Source organism: Scardinius erythrophthalmus (genome assembly GCF_964197995.2).
Source record: "Scardinius erythrophthalmus genome assembly, chromosome: 14".
Classification (NCBI taxonomy): Eukaryota; Metazoa; Chordata; class Actinopteri; order Cypriniformes; family Leuciscidae; genus Scardinius; species Scardinius erythrophthalmus.
This window is the reverse complement of record NC_138234.1, coordinates 16,117,837-16,139,341: the sequence shown is the minus strand read 5'-3', so window position 1 is coordinate 16,139,341 and position 21,505 is coordinate 16,117,837. Positions and strand designations below refer to the sequence as shown.

Sequence of the window (21,505 nt, the reverse complement as noted above, 5' to 3'; positions counted from 1 at the left end):
TAATTTGCATAAATACCACAACAGGTCTAAACATTGGGTATAGCCTGGTGAAAATGTCTTGTTGAATCTTGTTGACACATAACAGTAAAATACTTAATGTTAAGGTCTGATTGGAACCCATTTAAGCTACCCATGAGTATTAATACATAGAGTCAGGAAGAAGTACTTTAAACCAGCCTTTATTAATTATTATTACAGAGATTGGGTTTGGGGCTGGGTCCGTGGGACAGTTTCTGGGGATTAACTTTTTATTTTGCCTACCTTTTGTCTTATGCATTCTCCTTACCATTGTCTCCTGTTCTTCCCTCAGACTCGTCCCCAAGAAACAGTCCCACAGACCCAGCCCCAAACCCCATCTCTTAAAAATTAATAAAGGCTGGATTCTAAAGTACTTCTTCCTGACTCTATGTATTAATACTCATGGGTATCTTAAATGGGTTCCATTCAGACCTTAACATTAAGTATTTTACTGTTCTGTGTCAACAAGATTCAACAAGACATTTTCACCTGGCTATACCCGATGTTTAGACCTGTTGTGGTATTTATGCAAATTAGCACATAAGTAATTAGTTTATCCACCATTTGTCCATGTTAACAAATAATTTCAAAAAACTTGTAATACATTTTTTGTTTGTCTTGATATAAGTAATCAACCCAGGAATTGTCATGGTGATATCTAAAGGTTAAATTTTTTACCCTATTCATGTGAGAAAAATAATGAATAGGCGTATGAATAGGATATATTTGGGTCTTTTTCGAAACTTTCCCCTAATGGGATTGTTCTGGGCTTTGTTTTCCTTAATCGGGACATATTGAGGATACAAAATCAGTTGAGTTTGATTCTGTTGCAATTTGTTCAAGGTTGACCCCCATTTTGGCTTAAAACGCCTGGACTAAGAGAGAAGGAAATGAATAGTGGAATAAAGTCGTTCTTTTTTTTTTTTTTTTTGTGCACAAAAAGTATTCTTGTCGCTTTATAAACTTAAGATTGAGCCACTGTAGTCACTTGGACTATATTAACGATGTCTTTAATACATTTTCTGGGCCAGCAAGTTATAATGCCTTAGAAGCCTATGGAGGAGTGAGACAGCTCTCAGATTTAATCAAAAATATCTTAATTTGTGTTCCGAAGATGAACGAAGGTCTTACGGGGTTGGAACAACATGAGGGTGAGTAATTACTGACAGAATTTTCATTTTTGGGTGAACTAACCCTTTAAATACTATTACACATTTGCTGGTGGTAATGCAGTGGAGCACCTTCTCTTAAAAATAGCATTTTATCAAGGTAAAAATCTACATATAGTTCCCAACAAAAGTATTGCCTCTCCTTCATTGATATCCATGGGAAAAAAAAGCTTTTTTTTGGCTAAAGGTTGCTGGCTTGCCTTCCAATGGCTCTGGTATGGCTGTGTTAACATTGCATTTACAGCAGGTGTCGCTACTGTACAGTGTTTCGGGCTCTTTCAGTCATCTCTTTTTCTGCCATCACTATTATGCAGGTTGTTTTTACTGTTCTGTATGATGGATTGGTTTTGCTATGACATTTACTGGTGTGTAACTCATTTGTTCTGTGACTACAACAATGCATCTCCGTGAAATAGTGATTTCAAGATGTTTACTTTATTCCCATTTTACCAGTATATCCAGAGAGGGGGACTTTACGCTCCACCCATGGCTATGTGGTGCAGTGATACCTGTATAATGAGGGTGGAAAACATTCCAGTGTTCCCGCCTTGGAGAAGAGCCAAATCTGCGGAAACATGTCCTATCACGCAGAAAAACTGCTTTAACTGCTAAAGTGATATTTAGACCAAAGCAAGCTGGTTTTAATATGTTAACTGGATGAAAGAACTCATTTTTTTTTTTTTTGTGTAATTTAGGGTTTGTTATGTAGGGTTTATAAAAGCTATCAGGGACTAGATTGTTTTAGGTTTGAGAAAATAGTATAAGAAAAGTGCTTTAATAATAAACGCTTCTTAAAGTGAAATGAAATTGTTTATTCTGTTTCATTCCATTCAGTACAACGTTCATGAAATAATGCTGAAATATGGGAAAATACACAAATGCTGACAGTTTAAGGCAGCTGAAGCACAAGCTCAAGAATCATTTCAGGTCTAGACACGTTTTCACGCTTCATAGGCAGTTCTTCAGGGATTATGAAGCTGTTGTTCAATCCACTTTTTTACATATCATAACTGACAATAACACAATAAGATGGCAGTGTGCAAATAAATAACTAAAAAAATAATACATTTTTACATTCTGCTTCAGTAATTCTCAACTGTTTTAATTTCCAGACCCAGATTTTACATTGGAAATTGTTAATAATACTAAAGTGAAAGTAGTAATAGTAGAAATACTTCTACCGATTAAGTTATAGTATTACATATTTATTATTAACATTAAATTGGCTGAATATGACAGGGTTTTCTTCCAAACTGTTTCCCTTACAGTATCTATGATTACAGTAAGGTTAGAAGTATTTTTACACTTGCATGCAGCATTGCTTCCCTCTGAACAATATTTGGGTCATGAGCTACTAGTTGAGAAACACTGCTCTATAATTTTAGTAAAAAAAAGTCCTTTTGATCCTTAGGTCATAACACTTGAGTACACTACTGCTTCATCTTCATTGCGTTTCTGTAAGAAAACACAAAAGTAAAATCAGGAACAGTGTTGATGAACAGATGCAGAACTGGAGAAAGAGGTTAATTTTTCAGAGAATAACAAATTACAAGAAAACCATCAAAAACATTGGTCTATCATGATTAATAAAGTTGAAAGTAAGATGCTCTGCACCCAAACTGTAATTTTGCCTGAAATTTCTCTTTCAAGAACATTGACATCCGCTCTATAAACCCAAACAAGATGTTCATCCATTCCTGTAAATCTTACCCAGTGCAACTTTTGATTACAGTCTGTAAATCTACTTTAATGCATTCTTTTGTGTGACACAAATGCAGAAGTTCAGAACATGACTGGTTTTGTGGCTCAGTGTGAATGAATAGTCGTTTTATACTGGAGAGGAAGTTCTGAAAGAGACATTGTGCCGAACAATTGTGTTTCCTATCAAATCAGAATCCAAATCCCTGAATGAGATGGTTCATGCATCCATCAAAACTGACAAATGACAAAAGAAAAAATGGTAGCAGAACATCTTACAACTGAGATGTCTATGAAAACCAAGTTTTCATGCATCTAGTCAATCTGGAACATACATGACATGATATGATCTGCACACACAGATATGTGATCATGCAAGTATATGCACACTACAAACATTCAAAGAAACTCACAAATCACAAGATTTTAGATATGATACAGTAAAGCAGCAAAAGACAACAGCAATAAAGTCTTCATCTTGATGTTCAATTAAAAGGTGTAAAACAACATCATTATAAGGTACGTATAATATGATATCAATATCAATTAAGCTTGATAATATTATATATATTAGATAATAGTGATTAGAATAATTGTGTCCTTCCAGATCTTCACTAAACATCTATTTGCAAGTAAATATAAACAGCAAAGGAAACAAAATTTTTTCGCCATTCTGTGTCTTTGTTTGGCAAGTGTGAACAGCAGGTGTTTGATGGAACATCACTTCATAGTAACTTACTGGGACATTTACAACAATGCAAAACCTATTGGCTTTTTTTCTTTCTTTTTTGGGCTGATTTGTTTATCACAGGTAGAACAGGTTTCTTAACTGTTAACCGACAAACTTCCGTCTTTTCAGTCTGTTGCGTTTGAACAATTTGTCATTCTAATCTATTTCTTTACAGTCAGATTTGTGAAGATTTGCAGAACTGTAATACATAGGTGTAACTGAAATAGCCAAACCCTGTTAAGCAGAAAGGGGTGAATCCTGATTCAGATGTAGTCTTTAAATGATTCACAAGCATTAAATCCAAAATCATCTATAATTCATCTTAACATAGAGCAGAATCTTTGCTTAGGCTATGATAAGAGAGCAAGCACAGACAGGCATTGAGATTTGATGTGTGAATGATCATGAATGATCCATCACTGGTGCGGAGCTTTACAGGCAGCGAGACACAACGCACACAGCAACACTGTATCTTACCGTATTCTGTACATGACGTGCACAGAATGTTGTTGTAGCATAATGTATTTCTTCAGTTTCAACTGTTTTGATAATAATCACATTTTAACTATCAAAATTATTCATGAAACTGAAATGGTGATACACAAAAGACTCATTTCAACTGGAGTAATACTTACAACTTGGTGTTGCTGGTTTACAGTTCTTGATGTGCCAGATCAAAATCCCTACAGGAACTGCAATTATGGCCAGTACTAGCAATATACCAACTACCACTGGTATAGAATATGAACGTTGACTCTGTTCTGTAATGAACAAACAGAAAACAGTATGTAGTTTACATTAGTCCTGCCAGTCTGACTTCAACCTGAGACACCAGACAGCAGATCAGGGAGATAATTTAATATATTACACAAATCTTAACTATTTAGCTTGACATGATGGTGACCAGCCTTTGTTCAGTGAGTTTTAACACCAGGGCCGGTTGCATAAACCGTTAAGACTAGTTTTACAAGTAAGCCTGATTTAAGTCCTAACTGCGGGTGATCCACGATCGCCAATCTTTACGTGTGAAATACTAAACGACGCATCAAAAACACACGCTGGTCTTTGGTGTCAAGTGTCGCGACGAGCAACAGCCAATGATCAGCTTGTTATCACATTACACAAGCCTTTTGTATTTGTAACCATCGTTGCCAAACCACAATTTTCATTATAAACATGTTTTACTACAACTCTCTCTGTAGCACAGACAATCCCTGCTGCCCACGTGTGCTTATCTATCCTTTCACCCATATTATTTTTTTTTCTTATTTTTTTTGAGGTTCTCAACAGATCATTGTGCAAACAACTTGCACCGGCAATTTTGTCCCACCATCTATTTTCAAATAGACAACTCCTATTTCGCGTCATTTTCCATTCCACTTCTCGCGCGTGTTTTCATGACAAAACGTGGTTTGGGGACTGGATAGAGTCGTTGGGTGACAGCTCGTAATGTGTAACCCCCTGTTGCAGATCATTTACGTAGTGTCACGTAGTGTGAACACCACAACGACTTCCAGACTCCAGAGCAAGGCATGTTGTCTAAACAGTACAGCGATCTGCCGACGTTTTAAAGTTGTGTAGTGTGAACTAGGCATTCGTCATCAAATTGTTTGCTTTAAGACTGTTCATAACTTTTTTAAGTATGTTAAAATCGTAGATTGGCCTAAATTGATGCCAAAAAGTAAGATTGACTGACTAACTGTAAGTGCGGGTCATCCAGACACTGTCTTAACATGGTATGTTTATGCAACTGGCCCCAGGCGTTTTAAGTATAATGTAAAACCTAATAGGCAAACAAAAGGTACTGTTTAAAAAAAGACTCAAGTATACTGAAATTGTGTTGAGGTTATAGCTCACAAAGATGAACCTACAAAATATTACAATCAATACACTTCAGAAGACTGTAATATCAGCTCTGCCGTACCTGCACATGGTTGACATAGTTGACTGATGTCCAGATGTATGGTCTGGTTTCTGATGGGATTGTTGATCACACAGCTGTAAGTGTTTTTATCCTGATATTCCACCTCCAGAGGTAGAGAGAGACTGATGCTGAGATCAGACACACTGATGCTGGACAATACACTGATTCCTTTGTACCAGGAGAGAGTCACATCACTCACATTCAACACTGAACACACCAGTGAACATCTGGACTCTGATGATCTTGATGAGGATGAGGATGATGATGAACAGTTTGAAGAGTTACTGGAAATGACAAGAATAGGTAGAGGAGCTGGAAAACATGAAAGAACATGAAGTCAAGTCAAGTCACCTTTATTTATTTAGCACTTTTAGCAATATAGATTGTTTCAAAGCAGCTTTACAGTCATAACAGAAAATTTAATTAACAGAGATTGTTTGACTTTACAGCAGCTCTAGAATAAAGTTATTGTCCAGCTAGGGCCACTAAAACAACACCGTTTTTCCCAATAACTTTTAATGTGTTCTGGCCGTTCACTTCACGACAGCAGTGTTGGGTGGCTCGAGAACACAAACTGTGCAAAAATTTCAAAATTAAATAAAAATTAATTTCATTTTGGCTGCAATTTTGGGCATTTGAATTATCATTTATCATATCAGAAATTAAAGCATTTGTGATATGATTCATACTGTTTACTCACCATAGACAGAAACACTAAATCTCTTCAATGAGGTTATTCTACTGATGATGACGGTCAGTTCATAAAGTCCAGTGTGTTCAGATCTGATGTTTCTGATGGTCAGAGATCCAGTTTGATTGTCCATCTGGAGTTTGTCTCTGAATATTCCATCATTACTGACAAATACAGAGTTTATTTGGTCTCTTCTAATGATTTCAGCTATTTGAGTGTTTTGAGGTCCAAACGTCCAAAATATCTGATTATCTCTCTGTACTTGAATATCAGTGTTTAGAGTGACAGAATCTCCGTCAATCACTGACACTGACTTCACTCAGAGCCGGATTAACGCAAAGGCAAACTAGGCACGTGCCTAGGGCCCGATTGGCGGGATGGGGCCCAGACAGAGGGACAAAAAAATAAAAAATAAAAAATAAATAAATAAATGTACAAATGTCCTATCTACAATTTATTTCAAAATTTATTAATTAACTAAAAATAGTGACGATGTTTATCTTAACCATAGACTGTTACATTACGTCACATTAACGCCAGCCCATGACTGTACAAAAGTCTACATAGGCACGCAAAGAAGCACAGCTCGTAATGCAGGTCATCGATTTTGGAGTGATTGCAATGTATTTTAAATATAAACGTGTGGGCTACTGTAGATCAGCGTCATTTCTGGAAAAATCATTCACCGCTTTGTTAGTCTACGAGTTTAAAAGAGTGCGAGCGTCATTAACGTGCCCAGACGCGACGCTTTGAATTTGCGCGTACAATGAATAACATCGCGTTGGGAGCTGACTAGTAAAAAAGCTACAAAAGTAAAAGATAAGACGTTTGTATTCAAAGTTAAAAAACCAACACACTGCAACATTTTTAAATGTTTCAAATAAAGGATCTCATATCTATGGGTCTATCTTCTATATTCTGCTGATGATTAGATAATACCCTGACATCATAGCCTATACGAATATTAGTTTAGATTTTTTTCCCTGCTCAGTAGCGATCGTATCTTTCTCTTCCACTTGATTTGTGTATAGCATATTTAAGGTAGCAATGCAATATCTGCCCATAACGCAGCTATGAAAACAATTATAAAAGCACGTTTATGTTCATCTACTGAAGTGGTATTCTGGAACTGTGAATAAACTGAATACACCAGCAAAATAACAACAAGAACAATAACATCTTCATTAAACAAAAAAGAGATTACTTTAGATAAAGTTTGATGTAGTAGGCTACCAGTAAAAAGTCTGGACCCATTACTATTTTTATTGTTTTTGAAAGAAGTTTCTTATTATGCTCTACAAGCCTGCATTTATTTGATCAAAAATACAGAAAAAAAAAAAACAGGAATATTCAGCGAGGATGTGTTAAATATATAAAAGTGATAGTGAAGACTTTTTTAAAACAACTTTTTAATAATCAAAAAATCCTGAAAAAAAGTATCACATGTTATAAAATAAATATTAAGCACCATTTCTAACATTTGATAATAAATCAGAATATTATAAAGTTTTCTGAAGGATCACGTGACACTAAATTCAGCTTTGCATCACAGAAATATATTTTAAAGTATAGTAAAATAGAAAACCATTATTTTAAATTGTAATAATATTTCACTATATTATTTTTCTGTATTTTTGATCAAATAAAATCCAGGCTTGATGAGCATAAGAGACTTCTTTCAAAAACATTAAAAATAGTAATTTGTCCAAACTTATGTACTGTGTAAGTAAAAATATACTAAATTTAAAATGAAATGTTGTATAAATAAAAAAGTTAGGAATCATATTTGTTTCAAGTGTTTTTTATTGGGGGTGGGGGGCCTCCAACATGAATTTTGCCTAGGGCCTCCAAATGTCTAGAACCGGCCCTGTGTATGATAATACAGTCTGAATGATCATCTTCTCAAAGCAGCTTCTGAATACACCGTCTGATGCCGTACATCAGCCTCCTGTAATGAAATGCACTTTAATGATTTCATTACTCAATTCACAAAAGAAAACAGGGCAAGCACATTATGAACCATTAAATACAGATTTTTTAAAAATTGTGTATGATGTGTGAGTGTTTAATTATGCAACATCATGTATATAAAAACAACTATAAACTGTAGCTCAGCAAGCTTTCATAAGAGATTTAGTGCAGAGAATAACAATTGTATCTTACCGTATCTGGAGATCTGTGTTTAATGAATATTGCAATAATCAACTTCTTCATTAGTCTGAGCTGTTTAACGATTATTAAAAAAAAAATGATTTGGTATACTAAATTGGTATTCTAAATGTCTGCTAAATTGGAACAACTAACATAAATGTACTTTAATTATCCTGGAAATAGTGCTGAGGTCCAACTAAAGATTTACTTAAGTGTATTTGATTGTGCTAAAGTGGAACTATTGCAAGTATTTTGTAAGTATCTTGCATTTAATATTATACATTGATCATACTATCCTGATAATTATATTAAAACACATTTTAGGCTTAATATTAAGAAATGTGCATTGTGCAAAAAGTATACTCCAAATAAAGATTCATTATAATTTTATATCGTAAGTCTCAAGAGATGTCAGTAAATACGTTAAAGGATTTGTAGTATATGAAATGAACGTAGGTTATTTTGAATACATTTTGGTAAAGTTTTTTTTTTTTTACTAGAGCATACAAAAAAATTTTCCCCCAAGATGTTTACATTCCCTTAATGTCTTCAGTTTCAATAAAACTTGTTTTACTTATTTACAGTTCCTGCTGCACCAGAACATGCAAAAACTGCAATTACAGTATGACCATCAGCACTGCAACAATTTATTCAATGTAATTGAGTATACAATTTCTCCATTCTGTAATAAACATAGTTCTACATAGTTCAATTTCAGTTTCTACATTCCCCCACAAAAAAAGTGCAATGTTTATTAAATAATCAATGCTGAAGTATGGTTAATATAACAATGTTGTTGTGCAAAGCAACTATAGCATAAAGTACTCAAATCAAATCAAGATTTTTAAAGGACAGATTATTCATGATTATCCACAAAGGAAAATGTTGTGACTGGTATATAAAAATGTCCCTGATAAAAATGGTTTTCCCCGGCTGTCAACAACCTAATCATATTTGGGTCGAGACCCATCATACTCAAAAAATTCACAGTTAGTTTGCGTCAATACAATAAGAATGAAACAAGTTCACAAAGTAAACAAAAACATTTTGTTGAGCAAAATAAATAAATGAAAGACACCGGAACTTACATGAACTTGTTTCATTCTTATATTGTACCAAGTTCACTGATCAAGCTTCTTTTAAAGTGCAGGTGAGAAACAGTGTCCTGTATTGCTGTGAGAGGTTCAATTAATGTAAGATCCTTTTATAGCCATAATGTGCTCATTTGAAATGACAAATCACATTCCACTTTACATTCCACAGTACTTTCTTAAGAACATCCACATCCACCAAAAGGGATTAGGGGAGAGAGGGGCACAACATAACATGGGTTTAGTTGTAACACACTTGTTTTAAATACTTCCAAACACACTAGCATGACAAAACTTAGTGTATTTATTAGTTTACATATCAACACTATATCAAGAAAAAAATTGCACCGAAATTCAGAAATCTTTGGAAGATATCACTGAACATTTATTTAACCATAGCAAAAGTTAATTTCTTACTTGTGTAAATTTTTCATCTCTATTTTTTGTGTTTATTTAAAATGAGACAAATCTGAAATTATTTTAATCTCCAATATGTTATTTAACAGTTGAGATAGTTATTTAATGCTTCACTAACTAGCAGAAGACACTAGCCGGGTTTAAATCCCAGTTGTGCAGGTGGGGGCATGTTGTCACACTGCGTTACAATGTGCCCCTATTATAACTATTCTATTCTATTCTATACTTTTATGAATTCTATTGAAAAAACATGAGAAAAAGGTGAATAAAGACTGAGAGTCAATGATCAGAATTATTAATTATAATTAGGTTTTGTACTATGCTGTATAGCTGTGTTTTCCGGTATGTTCATTATCAATCTTAAAAATCAGGGTTTTTTTATTATTAAAAAAATGGCATTGTTTTAAATGAAAAAGTTAATAATTGTATTTTTTTGACAAAATATTTTAGTTTGTCTTGTTGGCTATATATCTTTTTGATTAAATCAGATTGCATTTTAAGCTGTCATATGTCATGTTAATGTGCTCCACCTATAGGGCATGTTGTCACATTTCACTTCCATTATTTCGGGGGATATCAATAAAAAAGTATACACTGTATTAATAAAACAAAACCACATAATTGTACTAGACATGTTTCAAATTAATGTGGGAAAAAATAAATACTCTGAACCCTAAGTAGATTTACACAAACGGAGAAAAGTTGTGCCCAGCTCTCCCCTAATTACTAAAAGGACCACAAATGTGCAAAAGCAGCAACTTAATTTACATCACGGATGGTAACACTGTACAAACTGGATAAAAGGATTGAGGTTTGGTTTGAGGTTGTGTTTTCAGTCTGTTGTAGTTCAGTTATTTCTAAATATCTATCCTTCTAAAATCAAAGTTAAAGCATTTACTTTTCATTTTTAAACCAAAGAATAAAAAAGAACAGTCTAAAACTTCAGAATGAGAGAAAGTACATCTTATCAGGTTTTAGGAAAGTTCTCCTGATCTAGCTAGAGCTCTGACGGCTTCAACCTTGTGGAAGCTGTGTGTGTGTGTAAGAGAGTGTGTCTATCCTGGCTCCAGTGAGGTGAACAACAAGCACTCAGAAGAGATGGAATGACCAATTCAGACAAACGGATGTGTAGAAAGTCTTTTTTCTTCAATTAACTGCATCTCTGACTCCTGGTCTTCATTCATCATATCTGGTCCTTGGGTCAAAACTGCAAAATCCCCAACAAAGGGACAAAATTAGACAGCAACAGTGTTGATGCTACAGCTATAAGCAAAACTCAAAATGGTGGAAAATCTCTCAGATAATAACAAATTACAAACAGAAATCCAGCATAGGAGACCACATTTTATTAAAGGGTTAGTTCACCCAAAAATGAAAATTCTGTCAGTAATTACTCACCCTCATGTTGTTCCAACCATGTAAGTCTTTTGTTCATCTTCGGAACACAAATTAAGATATTTTTGATGAAATCTGACAGAATTTTGACTCCTCCATAGGCTTCCAGTGTGACCGAAACTCACCGGCCCAGAATAGTTATTAAAACATTGTTAAAATAGTCAAAGTAACTACAGTGGCACTACATTAAGTTTATCAAGCGACGAGAATACTTTTTGTGCGCAAAAACAAACAAAAATAACGACTTTATTCCACTTTTCATTTCCTTCTCTCTGGGCCTCGTAGTGTTTTTGCGCTGCGCGTCTGTGTTGCACGTCATCACGCAACACACACATGACCGGCGTCGGCCAATAGTGAGCCTACGTGGTGACGTGTAACACAGACGCGCTGCGCAAAAACACTACGAGGCCCAGAGAGAAGGAAATGAATAGTGGAATAAAGTCGTTATTTTTGTTTGTTTTTGCGCACAAAAAGTATTCTCGTCGCTTGATAAACTTAAGATTGAGGCACTGGAGTCACTTGGACTATATTAATGATCTCTTTAATAACTTTTCTGGGCCAGCAAGTTTCGGTCACACTGGAAGCCTATGGAGGAGTGAAACATGGCTCAGATTTCATCAAAAATATCTTAATTTGTGTTCCGAAGATGAACGAAGGTCTTACGCGGTTGGAACAACATGAGGGTGAGTAATTACTGACAGAATTTTCATTTTTGGGTGAACTAACCCTTTAAGATGTTCCGCTCCAAACCTGCCATTTTGCCTAGAAATTAATTTAAAGAACATTGATGACAGCACACAAACCAGTGCCAAAACACAGTCTTCAGTCTGTGAATCTACTTTAGTAAGTGAAGTGTTAACTTGTATTAAAATATATCATCATAGACATAGCGCACACCATTAGACACATAAAGAATAAACTTAGAATTGGTAAAGAATTGGTACTGACATTTACCAATTTTCTTCTTCTTTCTTTTATTTGATTTCTGTCATTCTAATTTTGCAGTTGTTTCTGTTTAATTTCAGATTATTTTCCCTTGCTCTTCTCAATAACTGCATCAGCCTTTGATCATGCTCTTCAACTGTGTCTCCCCACACCAACAAGTCATCAATGATGTTCACAACACCTTCCAGGCCTTCTATCATTTGGGCTATAAACCTTTGAAAAACCTCTGATGCTGAAGAGATCAGAAGGGTAAGCGAAGAAAGCTATATCATCCAATGGGTGTGTTCATCGTGCATAATTTGGAATGCATTTGGCATTCTTGAGACCACCTCTTCAACAGTTAACATTGGATAATGCTCTCGCTGTATCGCTTTATTTAGATCTCTGGGTCCATATGCACTTTTTTTTTTATGTGATCACAGTCACCATGCTGTTTACCCACCCCATAGCCTCAGTTTGCTTTGCAATCACTCCAATCTGTTCTATTTTTTGTAGTTCTTCAATTACTCTATCTCTGATAGCTACTGGGATCCTCCTTGGAGCATGCACAACTGGTCTGATGTCTTTGTTTATTCGTATGTGGTGCTAACCGGGTAAGCAGCCTAGTTCTACAAACAGATCATAAAACTCATTAAGAATGTCATTATTTTTCTCAACTTGATACAGCCTTTTTATCATGCCTAACTTTTGGCAGGCAGCATGTCCAAGAATTGCTGGTGCATCTCTCTGTATGATTTCAAATACAGTCTTGTACTTTTGTCCCTTATACTCACAGCACAGGTGAGCGCTTTCTTGCCTAATGACTCCATCTTGTGGTCTGAGTAAGCAACTAGTTTGCGGCTTGATTTCTGCAGCCTTCCTGTGATGTTTAGTGCTTTATACGCACTCTCCTACAACACATTACATTCAGCACCTGTATCAAGATTAACTGTGACATTTCTCTTGTTTATTTTGAGAGTTTCAGTCCGATCGTTTTCATTTTGAAATGTGATAGATCTTATATTGACCTGCTCTTGCTGTACTGTTCCAATGAACATATCCTCACTCTGTTCAACTGTGTGCATTCTTTTACCCTGACTCATATGGCTCTTGGAAATGCACATTTTAGCAAAGTGATTTTTCTTTTGACAGTTTTTACACTTTTTCCCAAAGGCAGGACAATTTCTATATTCATGTGTGTAGCCACATTTGCTGCATTCCTTTTTCAATTGAGAGGTCTGCCTCTCTCCTCAGTCTGCCTCTTTTATGCCACATACAATTCTGTCACGAATTAATGAGTCATGAAGATCCCCGAACTCAGTCTTTTGCTTTATTTTTCAGGTCTGTGACATAAGCGTCAATCGTTTCTGTGGGTCTCCATGAGCGCATGAAGAACACGTCTAATGTACAGTAAGTTTTTACAAGGTTCACAGAAGACTTTAAACTTGTTTTTCAGCACTTGTATTTTGTCTTTCTCCTCTACTGTGAAGTGAAACATGTTACAGACTTTAATTGCCTCTTTCCTGCTACATGCAGAAATGTTGCACACTGCACCTTCTCGGATTTCTCGGCTATCCCGCTGGCCGTGGAGAAAAGTTAGAATCTGTTGTCTCTTGTTGCACGTGACTGCTACGGATGCCCAACGGGCACACAATACATACATACAGTATATGACCTACTGATATTTCAATCAATAGCTACAGGTCTGGAGACTGTAATATCACAGCTCACGTACCTTCACATGGTTGACAGAGTTGACTGTTGTCCAGATGTGTGGTCTGGTTGCTGATGGTATTGTACATCACATAGCTGTAGGTGTTTTTATCCTGATATTCCACCTCCAGAGGTAGAGAGAGACTGGACAATACACTGATTCCTTTGAACCAGGAGAGAGTCACATCCCTCACATTCAACACTGAACAACACACCACTGAACATCTGGACACTGATGATCTTGATGATGATGAAGACTGTGAAGTCTTAGTGGTGATGACAGGAACGGGTAGAGGAGCTGGAAAACATGAAATAACAAGTCAAATATGTATCTCAGTATTATTATCATCAATCAGTAACAAAAATAACATGTAGCTGTTTTCTTACAAGGCTAATAAAAAAGAAACCAACAATCTAAATGCAAGGCCAAGAAAGAAAGAAAATGCCTGTTCATTTGAACAGCTTGTAACGAGTGAAAATAGGGCGTGGCCCCTTTAAGAGCTGCGCGCTCCCTGTTGATCTGTCTGCAGTCTGTTTTGTATGTGCGCAGTGCGCCTCGAACAACCCATATGCGGGTTATTTCTGTTTGATGCTCATTTTTTATCTTATTTTGTTTATTACAGTTTTTACCAGGCTTTTAAACTAAAATTTCAAAACCATAACGCCATTTATCAAAAAGCACACTAATTTCCCTAAACTATAAACACTATTCCCTTTTTTTGACACATGAATCAGATTTGTTGAACTGTCACTGCAAAACTCTACACAAAAATCCCTTCATTTCTCATTGCCTACACCATGCTGTCATTTAGAAAGCACTAGCATTCAATATTGTTCACTCAAGTCAGCACAGCTTCAGCTCAGTTAGCGCACAATTACACAGGTGGAAACACTAAGAGTCAATTGATCACACACCAATCAGATCCTTCAGTAGATAGATAAAAGCAAAAAAGTTTTGGAACAATGGATCCAGAAAGACATGAAGGAATGATAAATAAAGCCCTCATGGTGCGGTTGATTACGTGGTTTCAAACGGTTAAACAAAGTACTCTACAAAACTTTGTGTTTCTCTGAATGTGTCTGTCTGCTGCTCGTGCTCACAGAGGAAGACGAGATGGCGTATGACTCTATCATTGCCTGCAGCAGTACAGCGCTTTAGAGATTATTATGTGGGAATTATTGGTGATGGTGAAACAGTTATTTGTTCTTATTTTAGAACTATTTCACCATAAAATGGCTTTCATTACATATTTTGAGAAAGCATTGCCTATTTGTGCAATATAAAGTTCACTAATCTCTACCAAAAAAATATATAGGCCTAATAGGGTTTTATTATACATCAAATATTTTATGTAATATTTTTTAAAATTGGGGTTTTCATTTTAATAACATGTAATTGTCACTGATTCTGTTTCTCTTGACAGTGTGGTCAGGATGATGCAAAGCATTGTCTGAATGTAACTTGTTTTTTTATTAAAGAAATTAAGTCAATAACGTAAATATAGCTTAGAAGAAACACAGGATTTTGAGATATTGAGAAAATAGTATAAGAAAAGTGATTTAATAATAAACCCTCAATGCTGAAATATGGTAAATGCTGACAGTTGTTGTAGCACAAGCTCAAGTATCACTTCAGGTCTAGACATGTTTTAACGTTTCGTATGCAGTTCATCACTTCACAGTATCTTACAGGGACATTTACAACAATGCAAAAACCTATTGACAGATTTTTTTATATTTGGCTTTTTTTCTTTCTTTTTTGGGCTGATTAATCACAGGTAGAACAGGTTTCTTAACTGTAAACTGACAAACTTCCGTCTTTTCAGTCTGTTGCTTTTGAACAATTTGTCACTCTAATCTATTTCTTTCCAGTCAGATTTGTGAAGATTTGCGGAACTGTAATATAATAGGTGTAACTGAAATAGCCAAACCCTGTTAAGCAGAAAGCGGTGTCCTGATTCAGATGAAGTCTTTGAATGAATCACTAGCATTAAATCTAAAATCATCTATAATTCATCTTAACATAGAGCAGAATCTTTGCTTAGGCTATGATAAGAGAGCAAGCACAGACAGGCATTGAGATTTGATGTGTGAATGATCATGAATGATCCATCAATGCACTGGTGCGGAGCTTTACAGGCAGCGAGACACAATGCACACAGCAACACTGTATCTTACCGTATTCTGTACATGACGTGCACAGAATGTTGTTGTAGCATAATGTATTTCTTCAGTTTCAACTGTTTTGATAATAATAACATTTTAACTATAAATGTTATTCATGAAACTGAAATGGTGATACACAAAAGACTCATTTCAACTGCAGTAATACTTACCACTTAGTGTTCCTTGTTTACAGTTCTTGATGTGCCAGAACACAATCCCTCCAGAAACTGCAATTATGGCCAGTAATAGCAATACACCAACTGCCACTAGTATAAAATATGAACGGTGATTCTGTTCTGTAATGAACAAACAGAAAACAGTATGTAGTTTACATTAGTCCTGCCAGTCTGACTTAAAACTGAGACACAAAACAGATAGGGAGATAATTTAATTTAAATTTAATATATTTAATATATTAAATATATTTAATATATTACACAACTGGAGAAACTCTTAAAAATAGTTTAACTATTTCGCTTGACATGATGGTGACCAGCCTTTGTTCAGAGAGTTTTAACACCAGGGGCCGGCTGCATAAACCGTTAAGACTAGTTTTACAAGTAAGCCCGATTTGCAAGTTAACAACCTCGCTAACAGGTCGGGCTGTAATTGCGTGCATATCTGCGGGTGATCCGCGCTCGCCAATCTTTGTGTGTGAAATACTAAACGACACATCAAAAACGCTCGCTGGCCTTTGGTGTCAAGTGTCGAGACGAGCAACAGCCAATGATCAGCTTGTTATCACATTACACTAGCCTTTTGTATTTGTAACCATCGTTGCCAAACCACATGTTTTACTCACCTACAAATCTGTAGCACAGACAATCCCTGCTGACCACGTGTGCTAATCCATCCTTCACATATATTCTTTTTTTTTCTTTTTTTTTTTTCGGGGTTCTAAACAGATCATTGTGCAAATAACTTGCACCGGCAATTTTGTCCCACTGTCTATTTTCAAATAGACAACTCCTATTTCGCGTGTGTTTTCGTGACAAAACGTGGTTTGGGGACCAGATGGAGTCGTTGGGTGACAGAGTTGTTGTCAGCTCGTGTAGTGTGTAACATCATATAAAGTCTAGATGTTTCGTGCGCGCTGCTGGCCAATGGAGGTTGACGTCCGCACACGGCGGCCATCTTACCACAGGGTGCTCGCTCACTCATAACATGGTGCATGTACTTTAAATAACCATAACTTGCTCAATTTTCTACTGATTTTCAAACGGTTTGGTTTGTTATAAACGTCAGAGATGTAGTTATGACACTGCATACATACAACCGGCGTAGCGTCATAGAACGTCTCTGAAAAGGTTCACGCCCACTTTTAGGGGAAAACAATCCGGCGAGCGCCATACACAGTAACGGATTGAGGACGTGTACTAACCCTTACAAACATGTAATTTGTATTTAAACATTTTTTTTTCACACAGTAGGCTACCCTATTATTTATTTGTATTTAATTATTTTTTTCCACACAGTATTTTGTATTTTATTTTAAATACATTTCCATGTATTTATGCCCATCTCTTCCTGCCATCATCATCAATATCTTGCTGTTATGGAAATATCATGAATTACGGATGATGCTATCGAAAGCTAAATCAGGCTAGTTGTATAGCTGGACAGAAAAGTGCACTCAGTAGCTACTCTAAATATAAAGACACAATATTATACATTTAAAGATGTTTACTTCTTAAAACCATAGTAAAATCATTCACTGGCTACCTGGTGACTCGATGAGGTACGAGTAAATGTCCGGGTAAACCACTGGGTAGGGTTGTTAGACCAATTTGACGCTGGTAGAATGAAACGGGAAATGTTTTTAAGTTGCCCAAATTAAGTTTATAAATGTATCGTTCACGCTCTATGGAAGGCAGAGTGGACATATAATTACTCAACATATTTCATCTAAGTGATTTCTGAAGTTATACACATCTGCCGGCTGTGTACGGACATTGTCTTGAGCCGCTATTTTGTATTGAAGTCTATGGGAAGTCTGGCTTGTTTTCCCCTAAAAAGGGGCGGTTACGAAATTGACAGTTAAGTTCCCGGATGTACCGGTTGTATGTATACATATGAATAATTATAACAATGGACTTCCATATGAAAGAATTATAGCCACGTTAATGACGTTTGTAAGAAACCAAACCGTTTGTAAATCCGTCAAGATTTCAGCGAGATAAGAGGATTTGTGTGCGTGCTGCTCACTCACCTTAATTCACAGAGCCCTGTGGTAAGATGGCCGCCGGTGATGCCGGAAGTGACTCCGCCTTGAGACATCTAGCCATTATATGATATCTATGGTGTAACCCCCTGTTGCAGATCATTTACATAGTGTGAACACAACGACTTCAAGACTCCAGAGCAAGTCATGTTGTCTAAACAGCACAGCGATCTGCAGACGTTTTAAAGTTGTGTAGTGTGAACTAGGCATTAGTCATCAAATTGTTTTCTTTAAGACTGTTCATAACTTTTTTAATTATGGTAAAAACGTAGATTGGCCTAAATTGATGGCAGAAAGTAAGATTGACTGCCCCTTGACTAACTCCAAGTGCGGGTCATCCAGACACTGTCTTAACATGATATGTTTATGCAACTGGCCCCAGGTGTTTTAAATATAATGTAAAACCCAATAGGCAAACAAAAGGCACAGTTTAAAAAAATACTCGAATGTACTGAAATTGTGTTTAGGTTATAGCTCACAAAGATAAACCTAGAAAATATTACAATCAATACAGGTCAGAAGACTGTAATCTCTGCGTTGACGTACCTTCACATGTGTGACAGAGTCGACTGATATCCAGATGTGTGGTCTGGTTTCTGATGGGATTGTTGATCACACAGCTGTAAGTGTTTTTATCCTGATATTCCACCTCCAGAGGTAGAGAGAGACTGATGCTGAGATCAGACACACTGATGCTGGACAATACACTGATTCCTTTGTACCAGGAGAGAGTCACATCACTCACATTCAACACTGAACACACCAGTGAACATCTGGACAATGATGATCTTGATGATGATGAGGATGATGATGAACAGTTTGAAGAGTTACTGGAAATGACAAGAATGGGTAGAGGAGCTGGAAAACATGAAAGAACATGAAGTCAAGTCAAGAAACCTTCATTTATATAGCGCTTTTAACAATATAGATTGTTTCAAAGCAGCTTTACAGTGATAATAGGAAATTAAAGTAACAGAGATTGTTTGGCTTTACAGCAGCTCTAGGATAAAGTTATTGTCCAGCTAAAGTTAGTTTTGATGGATTCACTTCCATTGTAATTATCATTAGTTATTAACTTAGGGTCGATTACACAACACCGTTTTTCCCGAAAACAGAAAACTTTTAATGTGTTCTGGCCGTTCACTTCACGACAGCAGTGGAGGCTCGAGAACACAAACTGTGAAATAGGTTCCAAGGTGCAAGTTTTGAAAGATTTTGAAAAACGTTATAAAGGCTTTATATCAGTTTTATTTATATCAAAAATCAATAACAAAAATAACATGATGCAGATATTGTCTTGCAAGACTAATCAAAAAGAAACCAAAAATGTGAATTAAAGGCTGAAAAAAGATAAATGCCTGCATCTAAACTAAAATACAGATTGATCATTTGAACAGTTATTGTGCATATCATATCTTATTCATTATTTCAACAATTTGTTGGTAATTTTGGCTGCAATTTTGGGCATTTGAATTATCATTTATCATATCAGAAATTATAGCATTTGTGATATGATTCATCCAGTTCACTCACCATAGACAGTAACACTGAATCTCTTCAATGAGGTTATTCCACCGATGATGAAGGTCAGTTTATAAAGTCCAGTGTGTTCAGATCTGATGTTTCTGATGGTCAGAGATCCAGTTTGATTGTCCATCTGAAGTTTGTCTCTGAATCTTCCATCATTACTGACAAATATATAGTTTATTTGGTCTCTTTTAATGATTTCAGCTATTTTAGTGTCTTGAGGTCCAAACGCCCACAATATCTGATTATCTCTCTGTACTTGAAAATCAGAGTTTAGAGTGACAGAATCTCCCTCAGTCACTGACACTGACTTCACTTCATCAGTTTCACCAAACACAACTGAAACAGATTAAAACAAATACATTTTCTTTGTCATAAAAAACAAGTAAATAAAGTAGGAAGGCATGTTTTGTATTTTATTAAATTAAGTTGAAAAGTTAAATTCGATGTTTCTACCTGAAACTAAACCAAAAAAAAAAAAAAAAAAGTTGAATGAAAACGCATTTAGAAAGTAGAAATGTATTTGCATGTGTATTTGTTGGGCTGTTCCAATCGCTCGCGCATAGCACGAGATTAAATCCGACTTACCATTTGTGATCAGAATGCATAGACAGATGAAATCAGTGTTTAAAATCATATTCCTAAAAGATGTCCTAACGATTTCTGATAAATAAAGTCCTCATAGCGCTGCTGAAAACGTTTTTTTAAAGCAAAGTAGGCTACTGCTCAAAACTTCGTGTTTCTCTGAATGTGTCTGTCTGCTGCTCATGCTCACAGAGGAAGACGAGATGACGTATGACTCTATCATTGCCTGCACAGCACTTATAGAGATTATTATGTGATTTTTGTTCTTATTTTAAAATTATTTAATTTCACCATAAAATTACATGTGTTGAAAAATCATCTTTGATTATCAAACAATAAAGTATATCTAAAATCTAAGAATCTAAAAATCTAGTTAAATAACCAGTTACGTTAAATGTTTTTTTAATGCAAAATTAGGGTTAAAAAGCATATTTTTAAATAGCGACTGTTTCTATGGCAACGGAGCTTACTGCAGCAAATTTGCAATTGGCTCTTTTGTTTAGAAAGCGAGACTTATTCCGCGATATTTTGCGTTGCTATTTCTCGAGTAGGCCTACAACGTATTGGTAGGCTATCTTAAGTTTTTGAGTATGAACTTGTTTATTTAAAGTCCTCCTATAGTCAATTTTATCTCTTAAAACTCATCTTTGATAATTAAAATGACATATTTAAAAATAAATAAAAAATCATGTGAAGAGAATATTTTCTCCATGCCTTAAATAGCTTGAATCACTCTACGCCCTTGCTTATTTTTGTAAATGAGGATTCATGAATTTGCATACTAGTCCCTGCCTCCACTCAATCACACCAGTTCAGATACCTGATCCACTGGGTCAACTAAACACTACACAATGGAGAGTGAAAATATTGATTTAATTCATATAGTTTGAACCAGAAACTGATTCAGAAGAAGAAGAGGAAGAGCATATGAAATTTCACATGGGTTGTCTTAAAGCATATTAAAACAACATAAACATACAGTAGGCTATAAAAAACATCAAAAAGTCTTTAAAAACATACAAAAAAAGATTAAAAAAAATGTAATCAATATGGACACCTCTATTCACTATTCACACCTCTAGAGA

General features: G+C 35.6%; 1 protein-coding gene across 1 annotated transcript; it reads right to left on the bottom strand.

Annotated features, from left to right (window-relative positions):
- Positions 1–4,230: 4,230 nt before the first annotated feature.
- Positions 4,231–20,602, bottom strand: LOC308702149 (uncharacterized protein; the record flags this gene model as incomplete). The annotated part of the gene is made up of 4 exons (XM_081384816.1): positions 20,424–20,602; positions 19,842–20,174; positions 18,855–19,166; positions 4,231–4,376 (listed from the first exon to the last, which is right to left on the bottom strand). Exons 1-4 carry the CDS (start codon positions 20,470–20,472, stop codon positions 4,231–4,233), a joined length of 840 nt encoding a protein of 279 aa, XP_081240942.1. The 5' UTR covers positions 20,473–20,602.
- Positions 20,603–21,505: the final 903 nt, after the last annotated feature.